This window comes from Grus americana, chromosome 1, assembly GCF_028858705.1.
Source record: "Grus americana isolate bGruAme1 chromosome 1, bGruAme1.mat, whole genome shotgun sequence".
In the NCBI taxonomy this organism is placed as follows: domain Eukaryota; kingdom Metazoa; phylum Chordata; class Aves; order Gruiformes; family Gruidae; genus Grus; species Grus americana.
This window is the reverse complement of record NC_072852.1, coordinates 212,379,033-212,406,645: the sequence shown is the minus strand read 5'-3', so window position 1 is coordinate 212,406,645 and position 27,613 is coordinate 212,379,033. Positions and strand designations below refer to the sequence as shown.

The 27,613-nt window shown below is 40.0% G+C and overlaps 1 protein-coding gene across 19 annotated transcripts in view; it reads left to right on the top strand.

Annotated features, from left to right (window-relative positions):
• DLG2 (discs large MAGUK scaffold protein 2) overlaps positions 1-27,613 on the top strand; it is a 1,065,252-nt gene that overhangs the window by 388,431 nt on the left and 649,208 nt on the right. For 7 of the 19 annotated variants that reach the window (XM_054813806.1, XM_054813794.1, XM_054813790.1 and 4 more), the window contains one exon: positions 27,417-27,497. The exons of the other annotated variants lie outside the window; for them this stretch is intronic. In XM_054813806.1, coding sequence (XP_054669781.1) covers positions 27,417-27,497 — 81 coding nt within the window. The remainder of the gene's footprint in view (positions 1-27,416; positions 27,498-27,613) is intronic. 19 annotated transcript variants of the gene reach the window in all.

Here is a 27,613-nt window from a genome sequence, read left to right as displayed (position 1 = left end):
CCCTCTTGTTTTCAAGTGTTACATTCTAATTAATAAAGGTGAATTGTTAGTCAGGGGAAATTAAATGCAAGCCACCCTTCAACAAAGGTAGGCCAGTGGCCTAGGGACTGGTCTCCAATTTGTATTCCTGCCTGTAAGCATGATTGTCAAAGGATATTTTTTCATGCACTTAAGTTCTTTCATGATTTTCAGATCCTGTTAGGAAGAAGCAGGAGAAAAAAAATCATACATTTCAAACTTTTTTTCCTTCTCTTTCTTTAGCGCTTCAGGCTTATTAAGTTAGTCACAGTCGCTGTTTTATCTTCTCGTGGTGGTGTATGAACTACTTCTTAAATGAAAAGTGGACGTGGAGAACAGTGATCATTTTCAGAAAGATGAGAAGGAGCACAAGTGAACTGAGTTATCTTGGGTTGGTTGAACACATGTCAGATTAGTACCCTTTGATACCACCACCAAGCATACATGGGATATTCTCTATACATACCAGTGTATCACCTCACTTCAAATATCTTTTTCTCTTTTCCTTTTGTTCTTCAGCTCATACCTAAATACATAACTTTTTGCTTTGGACACATAGGGTTATATTTCTAGATTTATGGGTGCAGATCCATTGTTAGCAAGCAAAGAAGTTTGATGTTTCATTTTAGGAAATCTTTTAGTTGCATGGCATGAAACCCTGGATCTAAGCATGCTTATAATATTATGACTTCTACAATCACGTGGTTCTTGAACTTGGGAAGGAGAGTAATACACAGGAATGACACTTTATATTCTGGGTGGCAGAGGAGAAAATAGGTCCTCAGAATAGAAGGAGATTTTTAAAATATAAATAGTGGAATAGACAACAAAAGAATTCAAAGTTCAGGCAAATATCTCCAAGTGATAAAATAACCAGGTCAGGTTATTAACTAGCTCCTTTCGAAAGGACAGTGCAAGTTTCAGGAATGAAATATTGCTTACACTCTTGATTTAGAGTTTTTACTTTTAATTTTGTGCCAGATGCTGTCTTCTTTTCCGATGAGCACAGAAGTGAGTGAGAGAAGTGCACCACATCAGAACCATCACACCCATTTTTATCTGTTCCCAATGCAATAATTTTACAGTCTGCTCACTCCTAACAGGTGGTGCCAGGGAGTTAATTTGGGGGGGCAGGAAGAGGGTGTGCATGTCTTACTACACCATATGTTGCAAAGAAGACAGTGGAGGAGTCTTAACTGTGCCTGCAGGAAGCTTTCCTTTCAAGCTCGATTTCCTAAACTTTGATAGTTGACCGTGTCCTGGACCTTTATTTTCAATGATGCCCAGTTTTATGATTCTTGACCTTGAAATTGCAAAGAATTCAGAGCAGTTTAATTTGAAAAGCAGGGTAGTGCCTACCTGAAATGCCGCTATTGCAAGCTACTTTAACATATTTAAACGCTTCTCCCATTTCTGGTAGGGAAGTACCAGTGTTTCCATCACAGCGGTACAGAGCTGAAGCAGAGAGGAGATAAGCAGGTTTTAAAATACAACCCTCGCGTACCAGGAGGTGTTTTTCAGAACTTTCTCATTTATAATCTTTCAGGGCTGGGACATGAATGTATATCCTGAGTCCTAGAGTTGCTACTCTACAGCTACTGGACAGATTTATGTCTGTGGATTAAAGGATGGCTTGTGTGTAAGATAGACCTGCGTTCACAGATCTCCACTGAGAGGAGTGCCAAGACATATATCAGATTCTCACTGAAGATGTTGAGACTTAGATGCACGCTTAAATGTCAGTATGTGCTTACTCACTTTGCTGAATTGGGCCCTGTAATAGTTCATTCAGTACTGCAGAAGAGTTATCATCCGACTCTTAATATCCTGTTCATTTTGGTCTCATTAAAGTACCAGGAAGGGATTTTAGGTTGACTGAGATGTTTCTTAAATTACATTTCAGCCACAATTCTGACACTCACATGGAAGTGTTTTTCTGTCTTATCTCCTTTACCTCTCTATATTGAAAGCAGATATTGAGGAGATTCCATTGAAAGATGAGTGACTTCCCTGTTTGTTGACTTTGACCAGGTATTTTGATAAATCCTACTTTCCTTTTGATTAGGTTTATTTTTATATCTGTCCTAGCATAATTTAAAAGTTTGGGTTTTTTTTTTTTTAAAAAGGAATAAGATATACCCCCCTCTCTTCCTTATCTCCTTTCTTTCCTCCTAGCACATTTATCACAACCAGTCCTCTGGCACAATAGCTGATTTTGGTATTTTTTTCCTATTATTTCCCTGTTTTAGCTGAAATAGCCAAATAGTGACCTATTCCACCATCCAAGGTGAGTGTGAAAGTAAAGCCATTTATTCCTTCAGCTGCCAAAACCTCTGTTTTGCAAAACTGTTGCAATACAGAAGGTTTTGTTATTCAAACAAATAGTAGAGAATATTACTGAATGTCTTGACATTTATATTATTTTTACCATGATCAAACTACTAGAAACCTACTAGTTTTCTGTACCATCATTATTAGTCTCTTGAACAAACTCTGGTATGTCACTTAGTTCTTAGCTGAGTATAGTCTCTATATTGTCGTAGTCTTGACGTGGTTATTGTAAGAAATAGTAATTTGAGATGACAGGTAAATACTTCTCCAACTAGATATGATACATAGTAGACCATTCTCAAAGCCTTCCATGCTTTAGCTTCTTGATGCATCTCCATGAACTCAAGGGGGATTTTAAATTTCACGGGACAGTCTGAGGTGGTTTCTGGATGCAACTAGATAGAATATTCATTCTTATTATAAATAAGCTTTTGAAATTAATCTCCCAGGCCTACCCATGTGTGCAGCTTTGTTTTGCATTACAGAGTAGGCTTTTTGGTGAAACTAAGCAGAAGGATGCACTCCAGGAACACACCAAGTACTCTGCAAAATCTTAGGGGTATTCAGTTTATAAAAACAGATTAGCACTATTTCAAAGTAAACATAAAGCATATGTGTAATGTTGTGGTTGAGTCCTTCTTACCAGTGCTTCATTCTGTGCATCCATTCCTGCTGCTTGCTGATGTGGACAAAACCTCTGACTCCACTGACACATTTCAGTTCTGATTTTCTGGGGTACAGAACTGGACAGATGTAAAAATACAATGTGTTCATGGTCCTTCTGACTTCTGTGATCCATCTATAGAGACTGATGTATTGTATAGGGTTCCAGAACTATCTGAAAGAGTCTACTGCCTATTCATAGGTAATCAGCAGAGTAAGTCAGCTGGAACATTACTGCCACTTACTATGCATAACATTTGACGGTGGCATTGAGAAGCCTTCTTCTACATATTATTCTTGTTAGGCCACTGTGGTGTTAAAGTAAAAATGCTCAGCAATAGAAGGAGTTGCAGAAGAGATGCAAGATTGCCACTGGCAAGAGGCTCTGAGTACGATCAGTTGTGTCACATTTGTGCGTTAGTGTACAGCACTCAAGGCAGGGAGAGGTTTCTTCTCTGGCGTAGCATCTATGCAAGCTAGACATGGGGTGTAAGCCCAAGTAATTTCAGGTTTCTGTATCGTTTTTTTCTGTTAGGCATTGCCTAACACCCTACACTTTAATACTTTTGGCTTAAGAACAAGTACAAGCCCTCCCCAGCAGCTCCCACCCGTCGTCAACATGTGTGGGAAAAGATGAACTATACATTGTACTCAAAGGCCACCAGACTGAAGTTTTCTAAGGCCAAAGTAGCAAGTTAGGAGGCTGTAGCACCCTACCAGGCACTCCTTCCAGTATTGAAAAGGTTATAAAGTGGATTCTACTCTTCAGAACTCCTTGTTCCCAACTGTGGAAGAGCATTGCTGTGGTAAAAAGTACTCTGGTATCAGAGAGGAATAGACAGCAACTTTGTAGGTGATCCTGAGTTTGTTGTCTTGAACTCAGCATGGGTGCAGCAGAACTCAATATTACAGGAGACACAAGGATGGCAGAAGTCTAAGGAGAGGTAGGAGGCAGCAGCAGGAAGATCAAGGTGGGGCAAGTGTAGGAAAGGCACAAGGAAGGGTGATGCGGAGACAGCAGCTCGGGGCTAGGATGAGAACACAGTGGCCTGGGCAAGGGTCCTGAGGGGGCAAGCAGCAGAGAAAGCAACGCTGGTGAGGTCTGGCTACATTGCAAATGGAAAAAAAAAAAGTTAGATCATGAATCCTCTGAAATAATGGGCCCATTCCCTCAATCACATAGGACTTAAGTCCCTGGTTAGGGAATGCAAACAAGCATTTCCTTCTCAGTCTTATTTGGAGTGAGCTCACTCACTAGCTGTCCTTCACTGGCACTGGCCAATGTCGGGACGGGCAATGCCCAGGCTTTTTTCTAAAAGCATCAAGATCAGATGTTAAAAATATTTCTGCTTGTGTGAGAATACTGTGCCTGATTTTGTTGCCACTGTCAGGCCCACGAGCTCCCTGTACGCTGTGAAGGAGATGGGTGGCTGCTAGGAGATTCCCTGAGAAACCACTCCGTTACAAATGTGCAGACAGTTTAAATTAAGAAAACAACACTAAAAGTGGCTTTTTAAATAAAGTTTTGGTTTTTGGAAAGTGTATGCATACACTGAAAGAAACTTCTGTTGTAGGCGGGATCTTCAATCCCTACCTCATTTGTATCACTGGCCTTTTTTCCACATTTTGCCAGAATATCTGCTTCTAGCTGCCGTCAGGGGCTGGACACTGGACTGGATGGCCCACGGTGCTTACTGTGCGTGCTCCTGTCATCACAACAAGAATATTTACTGGTAGCACAGCAATGGAGTCTGATTTTCGTCACTCTACTTAAAATTCACCTGAAGCTAAAGGATGCTCTGAATACCTCTATTGTACCTTCGAGCATAGAGCCATGGTGGGAAATGGGTTTCTTCTTTAAGCTAGTAATACAGCAGAGTTGATTGTCGTGGTCCACAAGCACTGGGTTAGAAATATGACAAAAAACGTCTGCCTATGGAAAAAGTAGGGCAGGAGGCATCTAGCTAAGGGTTATTGGATAATTTGAAGGAGAAGTTCAGAGCTTGCTCAGACACTCGATTTTTTAAATATATTTTTGCTTTAAATTATACATAATAATTACATAAAATGAGGCACTTTCAAATGGAAATATATAAATACTGGAATGACTTGATGCACAGTTACATGAGCTGCTTGATTTTACAAACTAATTATTGACTAAGAGAAGGCTATATATAGACATTCGTCTTAACTGTAAAAGGTGTCATAGAAGAGAATGGTGACAAAGAAGTGTTATATAAATATATTTAAGTGATAATAGCAATAAAACTGAAAACTGTCACTGAACAGTTCTTCTGATCTTTGAAAAGTGGCTTTTATGTTTCCAGTGTAGCTGTCAGAAATATTCTCATTATTAAAATATAGGTATTTATTACTTTCACTTTTCTGATTATATTTCCTTCAGCCTTAAGCATATGATGTAATATTAATAATCATTAGGGACAGAATTTTTCAAGGGAGCCTACCTGGGAGTTGTGCTGAATGCAATGGAAACCTGAATGGGAAGAAAGATTACTGATGGGGATTCCTGTGACTCCCTGTAGAAGTTGGTGATCTATAATCCCAGGAGAGATGGCACAGAATGATCCGATGAAGCATTATGGCAGTTTGGGCTATTCTTTTGAGTCACTTGGCTACTGAGTGTATTGAGGGTATCATCATGAAACTGTAAGGTAAAAATGGTGCTCTTCACCCAGCTTCAATGAGGAATTGCACACGTTATCTTCTCAAATGATCCCCACCAAGTTGTACGTGGCCAGAAAGCAGGCTTTCTGGGAAAATGTCTGACTCTCAGCAAAACTGAAAATTTTTGTTTTTCAGTTTTCCCTCAAAGTGACATTTCAGAAACCTTGATTCTGAGAATCCTGACACATCGTTTTGGGGAGATTTCCTTTAGGAGATGCTCACAGCTGTTCAGTGTAATTGAGATGGAATATGCCAAATACAAATTTTCGGAAAGGTGTAAGCTGGTGTCAGCACTGAAGTCCACACAATGAATCACCTGGAGTCTCTGTAGCTATGGCAAGCGCAGTGCAGAGCCTTTGTCAACACGTAGCTGCCTGCAGAAGACAATGCAGACATGTACAAGACCCTTTTCTTTGCGAGATGCGAGCTCATCCCCTATAGGAACAGACTTATAACTACAGGCCTTGGACCATCTGCAAAATTTTTAGGATATACCTATATTGCTAAGTAAAAGAGGGCTAATTAGTATATTCAAGTGCTCGATTCCTGATATTCCGTATTGCAAAATTGTTAGTTTTGTTCCTTGGCTGTACTTTGGAGTGCTCCCAAGCTCTTTCAAGATACTTCGTAGGCATGATTTGAAGGATCGTTCACTCCAGGGACTCCTTCCAAGAGGGAGCATGGATGAGACTGCATCAGGGAAGATGACTTGCAGCCTACAGCCAATCCTCTTGGCTATGTCTTCAAACACCTCCTACCTCTGGCCCTCGCCTTTATATGATATTTGAAAGCCTGCAACACGTCTCAGTTTCATTTAATAAAAATGCCACTTTAGTAGCAACATGGACACGAGCCTCTCTCAACCGCTTGGCCTGGGAACCAAGGGTCATGCTAAGAAATGGATGTATTTTGCATAGTAGATGTAGTATAAGAGTCTCGATCATGATTCCACAACTAGGAGCTTGAAAAATCTAACAAATAGGGCAGAGACCTTAGTAGCTCTCTCAGGCTTCATTCTTCTGGACCTACCACCACCACACCTATGACAGTCCACCTGGAAAACACCCAGGTGTACATTGTGTTAGAGCTCCAAGCCCAAATGTGTAAGAAACTTGCCTTGAACTCCGCAAAAGGCAAGCGACCCTGTGTCCAGCACACAGGGGTAATCCACCCTCGAATACTTCCTACCAGCGTAGCTATATCCACTTACACTTTATTAACTACAGATCCTGCAAGTAAGAGCGAAGTTTAAATACAGTGAATTAAAAGGTTGCATACCTATAAAGGCATTTAAATTAGTAATGCACACTTGTCTACCACCTTGTAGGACCGGCATATAGCTTATAATGACCACTTGTTAAAGTATGTTAGGCCTGGCACTTACCCTGTTTCTGAGAGGCATTGTCAGCTGGCGGTGAGACGCCTTGAAATTGTTATATATCCCAGGGATATCCCAGTCTGTATTAAACACAGTTCCATAACAGCATAATCACGTCCATAAAACATTGCGAAAACAGTCGCTGTCAGAGAGGGGTCTGTGGCTTCAATTTAGGACAGGGAACAGGAACTCCTTATTTCTATTTCTGGCTCTCACATAGAGTTCCTGTTGTGGCTTGGGGCAAACTGTGCCTTGTGTCTCTTTCTAGAAAGTTGGTGATACCTGCCTCAGAGGAGTATTGAGAATTAATAATTATTGCGTGTACGTAGTACTGAAATGAAATGAACAGTGTAAGTACAATGCGCCATTGGTTTTAAGGACCAACATAAAGCCATGGTAAGGCTAAGAGAGGGGAAGTTATAAGTGAAAATGGGATGATATTAGTAAAAATGAAAGCTTTCTGAGCATCCTTTTTTGCTGTCCAGCCCTCTCCCCACCATATTTATTTCAGATATAACTTGAAATACTATTGTTTATCTTTTTTATCAAAGTTCTTGCTCCAGGTTTGAGCTTTCACATCCCAATTTTTGCTCATAGCAAAAGTTATGGTTGAATTGCAAGTCCCTGGAAAAGGGGGGTTGAAAAGAAAGTGCTGACAGGCTCTTATCTCCCCCCATCCAAGCAGTGCTGCTATCATCTAATTTGTTATATAAAGTTGCTGTAGGGGAGAAGCACTTTCCAGAGCTCTGGTTATTTGAGGTTTTATTTTCCAAAGATTATTTAAAAATAGTCATGGCATGTTACATGAGGCAGAAAGCATACAAGCAGATGAACATAAACCTGTTGCAAAGAGGCAAATCAGTAACTGCAACACACAAATTTTGTGCCTGTTCAGGAATTCTGGTTAGGCTGATGTCTAAGAGGGACATTCAACCCAGTTCAGAGGGCCATATGGCTCTCTTAAACTACACGTTAAATCCCAGATTCTGCAGGCCACAATAAATTAAGCAAAGCACTAGGGTCCCATCAAATCCAGGACACAACAATCTGCAGAGCTATGAATGAAGGTCCTTCAGTACAGTTAGTAACAGTGTTTTGCCCTGTATCTATAAAATAAATAAAATTTATACCTTTCCAACTCGCTATATTCCCTTGCCTGTGTTAGTGTTTGCACTTGGATTTCTGGTCCTTGGCTTAAGTAAGATAATAAATTAGCTGGGTAGGAATTAAACACTTGATAGCATAAGAAAGCATTTTTGCACTGGCAACGTTAACTGAGGACTAATATTCCATACACAGTAGTTTGGGATATAAAATAACCAGGACAATATGTTTTCATAAGACAAAGTTTGCTGATACATTTTGAAACACGTATTCCTTCCCAGAACAATTAAGAAAACTCAGGGGAGGGGAGGAGAGCAGAGGAGGGAGAAGAAGATGACCTAGAAAATGCGCTTGAGGATCTAATTTTGTGTGTATGTACGTATTACAGACAAGCCTGTTGCACCTCCTCCCGTAAAGCCCTGGTGCTTTGCACTCTTTACTATATGTATCAGCCCCCCGTGAGTTCCAAGCATGCAGCTCTTTTTAATTTTACAGCATTAAGGGTATGTCTTTCTGGTGTCTTGAAGTTCACAGCCTTTAAAGATGTTGGAAGCTAGCAGAGCCAGAGGGAAGCACAACTTTGTGAGGCAAATCTTCAGAGGATTGCAAGATCTGGTTATGAAGAAGAAGCTTTTGTATTAAAAGTGGTGTTGTTGTAGGGTCCCTGAGCTTCACGCTTGCTTCCTTAGGCCGGGTACAGCTGTAGGGACAGACGAGCATCGTCTCCCTCACAGAGCTGGGAGTTGAACCTCAGGCTGTTGCATCTTGTGCTGACGCTGACTTCCTAAAACAAAGGTTTAATTCGCTGTCTACAATTGCTTAATCTGTACAGATCTGATGTACAGATCTCTTACTGGTGCTGGAATGCGGCACCTTTTCACAGAGCATTAGCAAATACTACCGTCCAGTGTAAACAGAATAAAAATGTTCAGTGTGGTGACCCAGAGAAATGAAGCTGCTCTCAAACTAATCCACATTCTGAGTGCAAACACCAGCTATTTCTTGACTATTTGTATTCACCAGGAGGCACAGAGTAGGGTTTCATGAGTTAATACAGTTTCTGTTATTAAGTAAGAATTAGTTGCTCTGTAGTCTGATGATTTTTCTTATACTGTCTTCAGTTTATTCACAAAAGGAAGGAGCCTACATAAGAAAGGGTCAGTTCCCATTATAAGAATGTGTACAAAGTAATCACAGAATCATAGAAATGTTGATTGGAAAGGACCTCTATAAATCACCTCATACAAATTTCTCTGAAAGCAGGAGAAATGGGAAGTGATTTAGCATGCAGCTCTACACCTCACTTTGCAGAAGAAAAGGTTTGGGTTTTAAGCAGTGCCAGGTGAAATATCTTTTCAGCTAAACCAGAAGGAAATTTGGGAAGCATAAACTGGTGTTTAAAACAAGGGAAAGGAGGTTAAATGTTCTAAGCGTTACTCCCTGTTCTTCCATTGATCCCATAGAAGATATGGAGAAAGTCAATTTAGCACCTTTTGATAAAATTGGGAGTGTTGCTAGGGGCTCGGATTGTAGGGGCTGCTGCTACACGGGCTAGAATTTCATCAGTGGATAAGGATCCACTGATAAGTGGTCACATTCAAAGATTTGCAGTTACTTGCTTGATGTCCAAGTGGAGACCAGTGATGAGTGGTGTTCCTCAGGCGTCAGTACTGGGACCGGCACTGTTTAACATCTTTGTCGACAACATGGACAGTGGGATTGAGTGCACCCTCAGCAAGTTTGCCAACGACACCAAGCTGTGTGGTGTGGTCGACACGCTGGAGGGAAGGGATGCCATCCAGAGGGACCTTGACAGGCTGGAGAGGTGGGCCTGTGCAAACCTCACAAAGTTCAACAAGGCCAAGTGCAAGGTCCTGCACATGGGTCAGGGCAATCCAAGCACAACTACAGGCTGGGCGGGGAATGGATTGAAAGCAGCCCTGAGGAGAAGGACTTGGGTGTGTTGGTTGATGAGAAGCTCAGCATGAGCCGGCAATGTGCGCTTGCAGCCCAGAAAGCCAACCGTGTCCTGGGCTGCATCAAAAGCAGCGTGACCAGCAGGTCGAGGGAGATGATTCTGCCCCTCTACTCTGCTCTTGTGAGACCCCACCTGGAGTACTGCGTCCAGGTCTGGGGTCCCCAGTACAAGAAGGACATGGAGCTGTTGGAGCAAATCCAGAGGAGGGCCATGAAGATGATCAGAGGGCTGGAGCACCTCTGCTATGAAGACAAGCTGAGAGAGTTTGGGTTGTTTAGCCTGGAGAAGAGAAGGCTCTGGGGAAACCTTAGAGCAGCCTTCCAGTACGTGAAGGGCCTACAGGAAAGCTGGAGAGGAACTGTTTACAAGGGCATGGAGTGATAGGACAAGGGGAATGGCTTTAAACTAAAAGAAGGTAGATTTAGATTAGATGTTAGGAAGAAATTCTTCCCTGTGAGGGTGGTGAGGCACTGGAACAGGTTGCCCAGAGAAGCTGTGGAGGCCCCATCCCTGGAAGTGTTCAAGGCCAGGTTGGATGGGGCTTTGGGTAACCTGGTCTGGTGGAGGGTGTCCCTGCCCATGGCAGGGGGTTGGAACTAGATGATCTTTAAGGTCTCTTCCAACCCAAACCATTCTGTGATTCTATCATTCTATGATTCTTTTTTTTGTGCTACAGCTTCTCTATTAGTAAAAAGTTCAGATAGAGATTGTGAGATCCTTGGTATCAGCCCCCTTGTTTTTTGATGGCTTATAAACACCTAAAGATCTGACCATGCAATATGTCTCTTCCTCCAGTGCTTCCTTTATTCAGACCTATGTCTTATCTCCTAGTTTGCTTTGCTTTATTTTTCAAATATGCATATGTGCTTTCTTTGCTGTTGCTGGCTCTCACTTAAAATTCACTGTTAGACCCCAGGTCAGTGTATGTGGTTGAGAAGGAGAATGAAGTTTACAGGGCATTTCTAGAATAAATGGCAGACAGGAATCGGGAAACGTGTCCATACCCTCTCACATATTTGTACATACACACAAGCAGGTCAATAAACTCTGCACTTACCTGGTACATTAACAATACTCCCACTCTTCAATTCTGAAAATTTGGTGACTGCAGGCCTTGGATGAGATGGTGGGTGGGTGGGAGAAGTGGAATGTCTGTTTAAGGCTGTAAAGCTGCATTTGAAAGTGTTGAAAATGTTTGTGATACTGAGGTCTGTTTGCCTTATACAGAAAATATACATTGACGTGTCTCTGAAATTTATTATGCAAGAGTGAGAAGTCGAACAGGACTTTGAATGGTGCAGCAAATAATAACACGATTTGTTGTCAAAAACTCTAATAAGTTAAATCCTGCAGATTTTTTTAAAGTATTTCTTTCTTAAGAAGTTTTTCACTCCTTGAATTAAGAGCAACTAAAATTAAAATAAGCCAATAAAGAGAAAGGGAGCACATTCCTCTTTGAATTTCCTACATGATTTATTCCCTTAGTTAGATGGTGAAAGCCGATGCAGAGACTAAAGTAAGACTGATAAAGCATTTCACAGTGAAATACCTCCATATCAGTAATTCTAGATTTGGTTAAACCACGCAAATGACTGATGTAAAAACCAAGGCATGACACTTAATAAGATGTCTACCCTTTGATGTAGTTTAGCTTCAGAAATCAGGGTTAGCGATTTTTTATGGAGATGCTTGCATGCAAAATTTTCTCTAACCTCAGTCAGAGTTGGTACCTAAAGAAATTTGGTTATATATTCTGAAAATATTGCTGCCTTTTTAAAGGGTGTAAGGCCCCAGAAGATTGGCTTGTCTTGCTTTTTCTATCATGCTTAGATTAGTTTGACAAAAGCTCCACAAAGCATCAAATGAATATAAAGTACAACACTACATGTGGTCCATTAGTACCTCTTGGATTTTAGTTGGATGTAGGCCTGACAAGTTTTGGCATAAAATTTACCAAAGACGACTAATGTAGTCATATGTGGCTTTTTTGAGTACAAGTCAAGGCATGCAAAAGTGATAAATTAGAGTAAACACATCATTTATTTGGTGTTCTTTACCTATTATATTGTTACTTTCTGCATGTGAATAAAAGTTCTGATAATCTTCATTCACCAAGTGCAAGGCAAAATTCATTTTCCTGGGGTGGCTAATATGGAATGGTTTCTTTTCATCCAAAGAGACTAGCGTGTACTGCAAAGAATAAGAAAATAATAAAGCTGTAGCAGGACAAAAGAGAAGGTGCTGCAAACCAGAAAGAGCTGAATAGTTTTTGAACTTGTTACTCTGCAAATTACATTTTCTGTGTGTGAAGCTTTGAAAATGACATGAATTCCTCCCCTTTATAATAACTGGAGCCTACAGTGTGCGAGCAAAACAATCATACGTCTGATACATGCCTATATAATGATGTTTAAAGTTACAGTGCCATTCCCAAAAGAGAAAGACCTTGCAGGCATCTATCATATGTACAGGTTAGCAGGTGAGATCCCAAAAGAAGAGCAAAACACATTATTTTTATTTTTTTCCATGTGTTATCACTGAACATTAAATGCCGTAAATATAAGCAGAGACATGTGAGGACTTGGCAGCTTTGAGGTTGGAAACAACCAGTCTTCAGGTGATGGTGGCCTTCTGGTTGTGTTTGCTACCAACTACAGCTGTTTTCATCGCTTCTTTGGCTGTAGAAAACCTATTGGTCTTGCCTGCAGAGTCAATACAAACAACCATTTAGCAGCTTGCCACTGAGCTCCCACTTGATCCCTAAGCAGTGTGCAGATTGCTTAGAGACACGTCGACTTGCTGCTGTTCCCCACTCCCAAATGCACCGTTGTGCTTGGCTGCTGTCTGCAAAGATCAGTTTCAGGTTCAATCCTACAACTGAAAACACATTTTGGAACAAATGCACCTCAAAAAACTGATAAGTGAAAAAGGCTCTGAATATTTTAAGGAGCTCCGTAATTGTTACTGTTTGTTTGTTTTTTTTTTTTTTTCCTTTTAAAAAATCCTTTATTAAGTCCATTGAGAACTTCCAGTCACTAGCCTCAGGGCAAAATTCAATTGAGCTGCTTGATATTTGTGCTGGGAATGCCTCTGGAAAAGGGCTGTCCATTTCTTTGTTACATTCATGGTGTGGGTCGAACTAAGGGAAGACAGGAAAGCTTGTCCTACAGGCTTTGGTGACCGTTCCTTGCTGCTTCTCACCTCCCATGTCAGTGCAGGTGAGTACTGAAGACAGAGCTCTGTTTAGGCTACTCAGCTCTTTCAGTCCACAAGTCCCAATCTTTTCAGACTTTTGTCTCAAAAATCAAAAAGTAGTTTTTTCCCTTCACATACCAAGAGAGGCTTTGACTTACCTAGAAACAGGATATCTGTACTGTTCTTGAACTCCTCAGAAAGCCTCATATGAGTAGAGTAGAGGTAGGGAGGTCTTCAGTGGGCATTGAATGGAGGGAGAAATATGAAATAGGGGAAATATTTCTAGTGTGGATTAACCTTCTCTTGATTTCAGTTGAGATTTTTGTTGGATTCCAAAGTTTGATACAAACTTCTCAATGAGGAACTTAAGGTCTGGGTTTTCCCCCTGGAATTTCTTCCATGGGATAGTTTTTTCTATTTGAAAAGACAAGCATGAATAACAGTAATGAAATTAGAAAATACCTGGTGTAGCCGTTGTATGTGGGTGATTTGTTTGGCTTTGTTTTGTTTTCCTAGCTCGAGGAACTGTGTGTCTCTTCTTTTATCTTAAAAAAAAAAAAAAGGTTTAATTTGTGCTCTGCTGTTGCACTTTCTAGAAATGCAGTGTACTGTTTTCAAAATAAATGAGTCCTCTTCTCTATAAAGATTTGCAACATATTTGAAAATCCAAGAAATCAGTGACATTCTCCTATCTCCATCCTATGATGGAGTAGTAACCTATCCTCCCGTACATCCACTTGATTTTTCAAGGGCTTCAATTGGATACTCAAAAGCTGTAGAGCCATTGATTGTCAACTTACTGTGTGCGAAATCATATTTGTTTTTATTGTATGCCTCAAACTGAGCTAAGCAGTGATGTGTGGCTCTTTACTCTTCTGTATAAAATGTTAACCCTTGCCTCAAGGAGAGATTAAAGCTCTGATTTCTTCTATTCCTGGCCCTGCCACAGACTTCTTTTGTGGCTTCAGTGTATGACCTGTTACTATATATACATTCCAAGTATTGTATTATTTAAATGCTACTATCTAGTTCCATTTTCAGCACAATGATTGATGCTTGCAGGCGATTCAGTTTTATGCTGATTTCACCAGAAGCAGGAGCAGTGTTGCCATTGTGTGGGCACCCAGCTGGGGTTGCATTAAGCAGGCAATCTACTGCAGAAATATTCTTACAGTCCAGTCAGTGACAAAGGTAAGAACCAAGCAAACGCAGAGCTAAATGAGAAGGTCCATACAGCACCCTTTTTTCCCCCCAAGTTCCTAGGCTTAAACATCACTACTGCTAAAAATATTGCTGATTATCCCTTTAAGGGAAAAATGTTAATATACAAGATCTAATTACCTCTGTCTAAGCTGATACGCCTACAGCACCTTTTACATAACCCAAACACTTGAGTCCAATTATACAATTATATTTTAACATGTATTAAGTGCTATTCCTTTAGGAGGAGACTTACACTGAATATTTTAACTAAACTCCTTCCTCAATACAGACCTATATGGTAGGGTCTCATTTCATTATAATGCCAAAGACTTGGTTCCTTTCCCCTTGAATACACTAGCTGGCTCTTCAGAAAGCATGTTTTCCACGTCTGCAGCACTGACAGCGGTATCTGTACATGTATATCAACTGCAGGCCATGAAGCTAATGTTCTTGGGGTCATTAGTGGCACTGTTACTGCACATAGATAATGTTTGCACAGTGTGAGTATCCTCTGTTCTGCATACAACCCATGGTAAGGTCCAAGTCTCTAGAGGAAGCAACACGTTCAAACGTGGAGGAAAGGCCGCTGCTTTTTTTAATATTATGTCTTGCTGTAGAGATTGATAGCATGAAAGATTGAATTTCCCTTTACTGAAAAGACAGATGACTCCAATGACCATTCTTCTTCTATGGTATCTTCATGCAACTTCTGTAAGAAGTTCCTTCATCTGGAGCGAAGACTTGTTGAGGAAGGCTATTTGCTGCATAGTTTCAGTTGTTAGCATCAATGAGGTTTGTAGGTCACCTCTTCTGAAAACCCAGAGCCTAAGTTTAGAGTGAGGAGCCTGAGTGTACTCCTACACTCACAACTAGATCAAGCTTTACGAACATCCAGGCAAAGTTGGGACTTGGCCTGAAAGAGCATAGGAAAGGGATGAACCAAGAAAGAGTAAGTGGAGGATAACCCTGGTGAGCAAGGCTGGGGACTGCTGGTGCTCCTCATGGTGGATTAAATGACCATGAGGCAAGGGCTGCTGGTCAAGGGGAGGTATCAGGTCCCAGAGGTGTTCTGTTTCTTCCCATCCCTCAGCATCAGCTTGTGCCAAAAGCTGGCACAGCCTGCAGTGCAATCACACAGCTTGTGCTAAGTTCATTGCTGCCGTGGAGGTTACCTTAGCAGCAGCTGAACCACCTGGTTTAACACTGACGCAGCTATTTTTATATTATACCGTAGTCATTCCTGCACAGTGACTTCAGTTTAAAATATCCTCTGCTTAGAAAACAAACTTTTGGAAATATTGAATAAAGTTATTGAATTGGGCTGTGCCCATCAGATAAACTGAGTTCCTGCCTAAAGAAAACATGAACACAATTAATTACAAGGTAAAACTAAATTATTGAAACATTAGACTTGTGTTATTTTAATTAAATAAGACCAAAAAATCTGGAGGTAAAGTTCCCATAGCAACCTAAGCTCTGTCTTCTGTGTGCAGTGGATGTGTGAGTATGTTTGTGTAAAATAGGATCATTCATTATCATGGTCAGAGTGATTTAGGATTTGCTGATCAGGAAGATGTTAATCAGACCAGAAATCTTGTCTTTAAAAGTGATTTATTTTTGCTGTTTCTCTGGCCAAGTGTTGCAATGTAGAGGAGATTTTGAATTTCTGTCCAGTCTGATAAGTATCCATGCTAAAACACAATGCTTGAACAATCCATATCTAGTCATAAATCCAATCTATCATTTTTCAAATTTAGCTACCATTATGACAGACACCCTGCAGTCTCAAGAGCTAGTAAGAGGAAATTGGCACCCATTACTCTCCAGTGAGCTCACTAGTATCAAAAATTTGATTACACATTGCACTTTGATGCTAGCACTTAATATTGCTGGGCTAATTTAACCCGTAAAGTCTTTTTAAAAGAGTTAGGCATCATTTGCCTATCCGTCAAGGATTATGGAGGATGCAGCGATCTGATGACGTAGCAGAACTGTCTCCAGTCCTCCTGTGTCACCTGAAGGAACAGTGTTTCCAGCAGTCGTTCCCATGAGACCTTTCCTTAATCTCTTTGTTTCCACCCCCCACCTTACCCATGTTAAGTTTTGCCAAAATGTACGCATTGGCCATGAGAAAGTGTCTCTCATAAATGAAGGTCTTAGCAGAGCAAGGGGCCTGATGATCAACGTGAGGGAGGTGTTTAGTGCTGATATGGGGAGAGACTGACAGCTGTAAGAAATTTGAGCTATTTTGTGCAGGCAGAGTGAATAAGGGAAAGGTCTGTGAAAAAAACCCACATATTATACTCTTGTGAAATGTGTCTAGATGGTGAAGGCATTAAAGGGTACTATTCATTTTTATTACTGTCATGAGATTCAGTGAATGGCATGTTCATGGTAGTGAGCTTTACAAGTATTATGTAAAGTACTTTTCCAAACTACAGCTCCTTTTTTTTCTGTGGTTGCTCTGTAGCTCTATTTTCAGTGACATAATCCTTCAGGGTAGTGGCTCAGAAAGAGGGTTAATACTTTAGAGGAAGAACTGAGGGTGTGTAATTTTTCCTATACAAATAAATACACATCCCCGCATCTACTGAATATGACCATATTCTTGCTGAGCTGTTGTATAAAGACGAAAGAGATAACATTATATACATGACATAAGCATAATGCATGTATAAATATATTCTGAGCAGACTCACAGAATTATATGAATATTTGCAGGCTTCTAAAATCCCAAAGATATAAACCTGAAGACAGAAGAAGTAAGAGTTCACTGTAGTTAAGAGCTGTGAGTATATAAAACAGATATAAGTATTAACTCACTAAGAATTCATCCAAAGAGAATTGAGAAGTGTCAAGAAAGAAACTTCATAAAAATTCTATTCTGTTGTCATTGGGGTGTGAGTGTATGTGTGTGTTAAATGTTAGAACAATTAAATTTGGGAATGTCTTTAAACAGTGACTTTACTTTAAATATAGGAAAGCTGGACCTACTGAGGTAGAGCAATTATTTCTGTTCTTTAAATACACATCTTTTTCCTGTGCTTCATGAGGTCAATGTCTAATACTTAGCATCCTGCTAAAATGAAACAGCATAAAGATTTCCTGCCAACGTCTTTCTGAATTGTTATATTTTATTTATTTGGATATAGCACAAAAGCTATATATATTAATGCCCCTGAGGGCACTCAAAAATACAGCGTAGTTATACCCCCCAAATGTCTTTCATCATAATTACTTTTCTTTTGTTTGTAGTAACACTTGCTGTATTTTGTTAGAAAGACAAGTTTGCAATTAAACTTTAAAATGCAATAGGATATATTTGAAACAAGCCTCATGACAGACCTCGTTTAGATCAATCCGCTCTGAGATAACCAGTGAATGCCTCTGTGTTCATGTCAGTAAGTCTCTGGGTCATGGGAGGTGACATCAGATTTCTCTGGTTATTCCCAGCTAGCTGAAGCCAGACATAATCTAGAGGAGACCTCTTGCAAGCGCTGTCAGAACTAAGCAGTCGCTGAGCATGACTGGTAGAAGGAGTTAAAAGGAACAGAGAAAATACGCAGAGGAGGAGAGTGAAACACTTCAAAGCCAACCTCACCAGGGCTGAAATTCTCCAGGAAGGTGGAGGACAATGAAAGCAACACCACTCGAGTTTTGCAAGCAGTGAATGCCAGCAAAGGGCAGCTTCTTTTCTTACAGTCACTGGTTTGAAACCCTTGATATGTTTGATAGTTTTTGTTGCCTCAGGCAAAAAGCCTGTAAAACTGGAGGCCTATAAAGAAGGATGAGGAATGCTCTATACCTCATAAGCACGAAACATCAGTAGTGGTTTTAATCAGAAATACAAAAGGTTGAGGTAACCGTGAGTGAAGAGCCATTTGGCATTGCTGGGGGGTTGAGTGTCTGATGAGAGATCATATTGGTTACACGTGCATTGAGATGTAAGTGTAGTCTCCTGTGCACCCCACACTGCTGATCCTCCGTATGCACCACGAACACGTGCTGACTCTATATTCTGTATTACACCCTGTGTTTGTTTTCTCTCAGTCATTCAGCTGGAGCTCTTCCAAGAGCATGTCAAGCCTGCTTAGCTGTCCTGTACCAGAAAACAGTGGAGGAGGGATCGAGCATGCCCAAGTCACATCCCAACACAGCTCTTGTGATTGGGAGGGTAAACAAAACTCAGCAATGTCACTAAGAGTCCCAAAAGGAAAGATGTAAGGATTTAAAAAACAGAAGAGATCAAGTCCAGACTCAGTGTAATGAGCGGACAATTATATCCTGACTGAGAACCTCCACACTGTAAGAGAAAAGAGCTAAGTGTACAGCGTCACAACTCTGACTGCGGCAAAAAGCATGTGGAGTTCCAGAAGGAGAGTTAGTTAACAAAAGCCGACCCACTGGGTGTCACAAGAGGAAAGATGTGAGAAGGAGGACAGATTATATTGCTTTGCAAAAGTTGGCAAGAGCCAACAGCATGTTTTGCTCAGATGAATCCTCATAGGAGCAATGAGCAGCAGTTCATTAGGAGATAAATACGCTATTGAACTAGAAGTAAATGGGGCATTTATGAAGTTGGACATGGCACACACACCATTATGTAGCCAAAACCAGTAGTTTGTTATAAAAGAACAAGTTTGGATACTGGATAGTAAATTTATTACTGATAGTAAAAGAGATAGTAAAAGGGCTGCACCTATTGCCATTAAAGAAGCAGAGCTACATCAGTGTGCAGAAGGTAAACAGGGAGAGAGGTCTCTGAAGAGAGACCTTCAGAAACTGCACATTAAAGAATTATTGATCTAAGTGGATGATCAGCACGTTGGAAGACACTCATCTTGTAATGGTACTAAGGAAAACATACTTCTTTTACTAGCAGAAAATATGTGAGCTCCTTTTCCTCATCCTATAAATGAAGAAAGCAGAGTGGAGACTGGAAAAATACTCTCCAGGAGTAATAAACCTGCCCAAACAAAGGTATTTAGCAGCGTTTTAAATGCCATCGGGCATGTGAGACTTCCCCCAACGTGCCTGTGGTAGATATGGCACCACGCTTACAGGAAAGCAGTGCCTGTGTCCAGGGGCAGCTGAAGGCCAGACAGATCTCTCTGGTACTAAAATGGCATAAACACCCTCATGTCAGCAGATGAGCGTGATTATAGTCTCCAGAAATATCAGAAGAGATGATGAAGACCAACCAATCTCCAATTCATGCATTTGGGTAAAAGTCCCTTACCCGAAGGATTGGCAGAGCAAGCGGTTATTAGCTTTGCTAAGAAAAAAAAAGAAGGGAATGATGATTTAGAGAAAATTTATACCAGGTGTTATGAGCCTGATGCATCAGCAGATACCTTAGAAAAACAGTACATTTATGCTTTTTCCATCCCTGGAAGATAATCTTTCCTTATATTGCCATTTTAGTTATGCTGGACAACCAAAATATTTCACCGGGAAGCACATCTGTGACATCCTCACGAGCAGTAGGACCTAGAAAGTTTAGAAAGCCATGACCAGAAGCTGTCTGGAAAAAAACTGGGCTGCTGGGTCAAAGCTGAACTAAGCCCTGTTATATGTTATGTTATTTGCTTTTTGGGGGTATTGGTAGATCATAACATTGATCCATGTTGACACCTGTATTGTCAAAACACATGGTTTCTTTCAGGGGAGAGCAACACAGGGAAATGAATGTTTTAATCTTACTATAGAGTCTGGGAAGCTGAAAGAATTAGAGGATCTAATTTCATTTATGGTCTTCATGAATGAAATACTAAGTTTCTTTCAATCCTCTTGTTCAATTCTGTGAAGCTGGGAAATATCTTCGGCATTTCAGGTGTTAAAAACTGTACAGTTTGCTGTAATATGGAAGAAGACTTTAGATTGTGCATGCAAATATCTCATGCCCCTATTCCTGGGAAACCAATCTAAGCTAATATTGACCACAAACCACTTGCCAAAAGGGTTTGGATAATGCCTACTTTTCCACAGATAAAGACCTTTTTTTTTTTGGTTAAAATATGTGATTCTTCAACTGAAGAGAAACTTGTAAGAGAGCTGCTTGTTGCAGACAAAGTCTCTCATGCATTTGACAAAGGTTTAGTAGAAAAAATTATCTGGAGCCTAAATTAATTTCCTAATAACTGGAATTTAATAAACAGTCTGGTCTTGGAGGAGGGGTGCACAGAGGCTGCCAGAGCAGATTTAAGGTAAGACACTGGAAAATGACTACATTTGGCAGTGGTGTGTAATTAACCCTTATTACCAATTTTCGGAAGAACTCCTGGAGCAGATAGGAATTGGGCATTAGAAAGATGATCACCAGAACGTTACAGGAAAAAATATATTAAAATGAAGGTCATTTAGAGTGAACAACCCATGAGAGAAGGTGCAAAATATATTGAGTTGGTTTCAGCTGAAGAGCAGTATTGCTGATATGAAATGTTGCAGGATATGCAAAAGAGGCTCATGTTGGTTGGAAAGAAAATGACTCCCTGGGAAAAAAAAAAAAAGACCGTTATTTATTTACATTTTCAGGGGGAAAAAAGTCCTACAAACCTATGTATTTGTGCTTGATGGTTAGCCTCGACTACATCAGAAGATGTTCCTGTGAAAGAGAAGCTAACGCATATCAAATCTATTTTTGCTGTAAATAGTACAATTGGCTGAGTAATATCTGAGAACAGACCACAGGTTACTGAACATGTGTTTAAGTACCTTTCAGTAACGGTTAGGTTTAATCAAGTAATCTCTTATTCCCATAATTGCCTAAGTGGTTGGTAAAAATAATGTAAAAAAACCCCCTCAAAACCACTATTGCAAAATCAGTCAGACTGTGGTCCATACTCAGCACTTGCAAATTCCAGGATGGCTCCAGTGAAGTGAAGTTGTCATCGCTGGTAACTCTCATAGAAACCTGAAAACAAGTACGTTTGCATTGCTAGAAACCACCCCTAAAGTCATTGGAGACTTGCAAACGGGAAAAGAAAAATGGAAAATCTTTCAGAATCAAATTGATACAATTTGAAGTCTTGGGTCCTCGTACTTCAGGTAACAGTATTGCGTGCCTCCGATAGCAGGAAGTGTCCGTGTCTACACTGCTGAAGAGAAGCTCTGTTTGCACCATCTGGCTCATGTCTGTGCTACCTAAGTCTGGCCCCTTGCAGAGCAGTTTTGGCCTGGAAGGAGCCAGCTGAAGTGACCCAAAACAAAGCCAGGGCTTCAACGAACAGTGAGGATTGTGAGGGTCCAGGCTTGAGCATGTTTCTCAGCCCCCCTGTTCTTGGTGATACGGCCGTTTCCAGGAGTAGTGCTGTTACCGTACTGCAGCAGCTTGACCTAACCACCACAGGCAGCAGCTTGAACAAGGAGCAACCAAACCAAGTGGTTTTGCGTCCAGCTGACAGCAGCAGTAAGGATATTTCATTTGAGATATGCTGGACAGAAGCAACAGCTCTGGAAATCTCCAAACTAGTTATACTCCTCTAGTAAGGTTACTTATTAGATTGACCAAAAGTACGTGAGCTTATACAGCTGGTGCTTTTTAACCATTAATTTTGGGATGGGAATGAAAGGCATGCTTTTGGGGACTGTTGTTTTAATGACTGAATTTCCCAGACAATACAGTAATCTCTTGTTTCTAAGCCTCACAGTAAGTACCAGACAAGGGATGGGAAAGATCTCTTAGGAGACCCCTGGGCACCAAGTGATCACTGAATGTCACACGAGGATCAGTAGACTGAATTCATTTTATCCATTTCATAAATGGAATATAATAATAAGATTAAAGGGATGTGTTTTTGCAATAGGGATATCAAAATTTGGTTTTATGGCAATAATTAAATGGAAATAGAAGTGTTTTATGGGATGACAGTTTAGAAACAATGATTTTCTCGAGTAGCAGTAAAAAGTAATAGGCTAGCAACAGAACAAGCATGTACTTGGTAACCGGCATGAAGATCTGACATCTCTGGTCTGGCCTGATACAGTTCTTTCTCTTGGTTCCTCACCATTCCTTTCTTTCACTTGTTCCCTTACTACTCCCATTCCCTCCAGCTCATCCAAGATAGTAATAAGCAGATACTGATACTATATATCAACCAACCAGAATCATCCCTGATGCACCTATGCAGGCAGATACATGTATTAAAGCATAGGTCTGCATTGAACTCCAGAGACTTCTTTGGACCCGGCGATGCTCTTTTCCACAGTTCCTCGCAAACGCTTTGTTTTTACAGAAGCAATTGGCCTAACAGAAGATAAAAGCAATGATTTTGGGGGGGCTTCAATCCCAATGTTGATTTCTTTTCTCTCTCACTTGCAGTCATTCTTTTGAACCCTTCTTTGTCTGTGCCTCTGAGCATTACTCTACGGCTTTATGAGTTCCAGTTTTCTTCCATGTCACAAATATTTGTGTCAGTCAAATATAATCATACACGGTAACAAGTGCAGAAGCTTTAATTTAGTCATAACTGCCACTTGACAAAGACTTTTTTTTTTTTTGGTGGATTAGGAGAGAAAGCTGGAATTTGTTTAAGTACAAACAGACAAGTTGCTGCCTGTTTTCCTCTGCGTTTGGGACTTTACTTTTGCTTAAAAACCAATAGGGCACGAGACACGGAGGCAGTCAGATCTTGACTGCAGAAATCCTAGCTGCGGCACACCATCCCAATTCCCACATCCGGATCAAGAATTGCAAGGGGAGACAATTCATAACGTGGTTATTATGTAAAACATATGCACAAACCGCGGCGTTGTGTACACTAGCATAATTATCGACTGCTGACAATGACAATGCTGGTGCTGAATACGATTAACCTGCAAGCACAGCCAAGAACTATTCTTGTTGCAGAAAGCCCATGTGAAACCTGCCTGCTTGTGAAGCTGTGCTCAGCACTGCTTTAATTGCACCCATTGCTGACACACACTGTCAATAACAAGCATTTTTGCTGCTGTAGACAAGGGTAAAATGTAAGGATGTTGCAACGAGCCAAAGCTTGAAAGCCCTCACTTAGCTTGTATGCTCAGGATTTAAACTACTGGGGAAACTTTATGTCTCTGGCTATTTATTATTACATACAACATGTTCTTGGAAACCACTCCATATTTAACAGCAGTTAAACCCATCTGCTGCTCTTGAATTTTCATTTCATTCACAAGCCTGTTTTAAAAGTATTTCTGGACTTATCGCCAATGTGCTATCCACTGTTTATTGTTCTGTTGTACATTGGTAAGAAGAATGACTCAAATTTTAAAAGGAAATTGTAGCGTCCTATATATTTTTTAGCTTTTCGTTTTAGCTTTTCGTTGCCTTCCACTCGTTGTCTAATATAATTGAAATTTTTAGTTTAAAAGCAATTATTTGCCACAAAAGTTCATCACCTCATGCTAAATGCTGATTTTAGTGACTTGTAATTGCATATGTGTAAATTCTGCAGAATTCATCTAGTAATTACAACATTGGCATGAGGAACAGGCTTGAACTTAGCAATGTGATCACAGACACTGTTCAGTATGTTGAAGTTCCTGTAAGTGCAACAATTTTTCATTGCTTTATTTAAAAACACTACCACGATTTTCCTGACGCATCTCTTCTCCCTATGTTCATGTTTTATTACTGTTACTTGGCATAGCAGTACTTCAGTGCCCTGTGTATAAGATTAACAGGAACTTTGTAGTTCCTTGAGATTTTCTTGAGATCTTCCTCACCTTATGAAGACCATTTTTTTAAACAGAAAACTTTATTTTCCTCAGTTTTCTTTGTGTGGCTGACTCATTGTATGATACTGTATCATGTTCTTGTACGAAGATAATTTTTGTTGGTCCAAGGGACTTCCTAGTGTTTACTATGTGCCATTTTTTTCCCATGGTACTAAATTGATCCTTCCTTAATCCACAGATTAACAAGCCTTTGCAGACAGTGATCCAGCTATAGGTGTATATAAACCCTTCTAAAAGTGGAATATTTGAACACGGAAACCAGTTTGTCTCTAGGTCTTATTTAAAACTTTGACTAGGTTTCTAAAAGTGAGTTCTTCCAAGTGATCACAACTGCCATGGTAGTTCATAACACTTAAGATAGTTTGAAACTTGATCCTTTTTTTAATGAAAGAGCAGATGTAGATTTTGTATGCAATAAAACCCAAAACTTTATATTTAAAGTATATATTTATACTCAATAGTAACTAGTATCAATGTCTATTAGCAAATAGGAGACCTCCTAAGGAGGAGGAAAAAAAAAAAAAAAAGAAGTCTTTTTGGGGTGAGCTTCAGTTGTCTAAGATAGGCATCTAGTGCTATTTTAGATTTCCTGCAAGATCTGAGATGTGCATGTGGCTGTCAGAAATGACAGAGAGAAACCCATACCCTTCTGAAGCAGCAGCTGGAGAAAAAATGATACCTTAGTGCATCTAATGACACTGGGAAACTCGATCTCACCTTTAGGGTTGTCACATTTGTAACATACACTATGATGCCTATGAAGAATGCTGTCTATGAATACTACCTCACTTGCATTTGAGTAGAGTTTATTCACGAGCCTATTTTTACAAAGAGGATTACATCTCTACATTGTATATCCACTTGGTGCCATTCATACATTCTTAATTTGAAAGCAAGTATATAAATATATACATTTATTTATTTATTTATTTGAAATGAGCAGAGAGGAATGTGCCTTTTGCTGTTAGCTGGCTATTAATCATCTGGTTCCCGATTAAAATTCCTGAAATTAATAGGGAACAAACTTCCCATGGATGAAAGCTATGAAATCATAGCATGTACGACTGGAAAGGATTTGTTTCGGTGCTCCAGCACCCTAGCAGTTAGAGGCTTTTTTCACAGCAGGAAATTTAGGATGATTTCTCTGGATTCTGTCTCCAGTGGAGACAACTGATCACTAACCCCATGTAATATCCTTTTTTCAGTCTTCCCTAGGTTGTGATTTCCGAATCCCTCATCACTCCTTTGCTTTTTTCAGTACCTATCTTAAGCAGTGGCCTCAAAATGATACAGTTCTGCTGGTGTCTTATCATCAATGATTATAGCACAATAGTTATAACCCATGTCCTTATACACAGCAATCATTCATATTTTGAAGGAAGGCCTTTTTGCAACAGAACCTCACTCTTGGCTCGTCTTTAGTTAATGATCTCCACATAGATGTTCCTCACTCTGTTTTTTTGCATTTGATATTTCCTCCCTCGGACTACTGCTTTCTGCTCTGTGAGCATTTCTTCTATCCGTGTTTATGTAATGACACATTTCTTTTCAAAAGTCTCCAGAACCAAATCCACAAACTAAACCACATGTACGCAGAACCTTGCTGTGGTCAAAATGCAACAGCCCTGGTAGACTTGTCCATTAAATGTCTCCCAGTCACTCCTGGTAGGCTTGGTCTTGGTGTGTGGGAATCCATGGCCACTCATTACACTGTAAGAGAAGTTACTCCGGATTTTTTCATGTTAAAAAAATCCTGTCCATATGAGCTCGACTGAATATTCAGACCTCAACACATCCCACTGCAGTGAGGTGGGAATGCATCCTCCTAAGAGTGACTGCGTGCATTTAAGCCCTGAACCATTCTCAGGAGTTATCCACGTTTCAAAGGACTCTGCTTCTAGCTGACAGATCTAAATTTCTGAAATTTGACAGCATAAATATAAGCCTCAGTTTTTAAGAATACTGTTGTATGACAGCAGTAATCCTGTTAAGCAGAGCTAGTAGTCCCCCTTCCTTAGACTAAACATTAAAAAATATTATTCTCTGAAGTTTTTGACAATTAGTAGCCATTCTTCACACCAACAATGTCTCGAGATTTTCCTGAATGACTTGTTAGCCAAGTCTTTTATGCTTGCTGGTAAAAAAAGACTTAATCTTGCAGGTGAGAGTGAAAAAGTGTTGATGTTTTACCCTTTTTGTTTTTAAAAGGTTGTATTCTTTAGTAATATAGAAACAAAAAGTCTCTAAAGTAACATACTACAAGGTGAGGGTCAACATTACATAAATATCATAACAAATATGGACTATGTAAAAATGCTTTTCAGTACCTTCGGTATTAAACATTCTGTTAAAAAAGCTATTGGACGCATAGCTACAGACATGGTAGTTTTGCTATGAACAAATACCTTGCAGCATAAGTCTCCTTTTTACTGACAGGGCGCTTCCATATTGTCGTTGTTTCTTAAGAACCCATATGTTTTCTACAACGGCATTGACTCATGCCTAGGCAAGAGCCTGAATTCATTGCAGATTTTTCGTTTCACAAAAAATGAAGCCTGATGTTCATTAAAAGCAAATGTATAATCTGCTACTGTTAAAACTTCACAATTTCATAGTGATAATTAGAGTGGGTTTTAAAATTGAGAAGTAACAGGGTTATTCCTAATTTTAGCTAGAAAGAGGTGGACTGTCAAGAGACTGTTTATTTATTCCTTATAGCCTTGATTTGCTAATAATTACTTGAGATTGGTAGATGTTGCATACTAAAAATAAACTGAAACATAGTAGTACAGTGTTAATTCATGTAAAATATATGTCCCTTGCTTGTTATTCCTTGAAGGATAAATAGCTATTCCATAGATATTTATGTGCTCACATTTTAAATATTATATAATATAATGCTGTTTCATTTTTGTTAAAAAGCCTCTGGGCAATTCAGCATGTATTAACACCAATTTACAGCTTGAAGGGAATAGATGGCATGCCAGATTATTTCCCAAAGCAGTTATAGCAAAAAATGAGCCCCCAACCCCCCCCCCCAAAAAAAAACCAACCTGGGAAGCAAAACCACACAACCATATGCAAACACAATGAAAAATCTGAGTTTGGAACATGTCCTGAGTAGATGTCTCTATGTACTTCCAGAAAGGCCAAGAGGAAGAAAATCCCACAGGTAGAGGCCTCCAGCTGGGACCTTTTCCTGAAATGGAATGGACTAATGCACAGGTGAGAGTAGTGAATTTAGCTGTGAGAAATAAGGAAAGGAAATAGTTTCTGGATTGATGCTTCATAGTTTTGCCCATTTTTCTCACCAATGTTCCCCTAGACTCAAAAGCATCTGT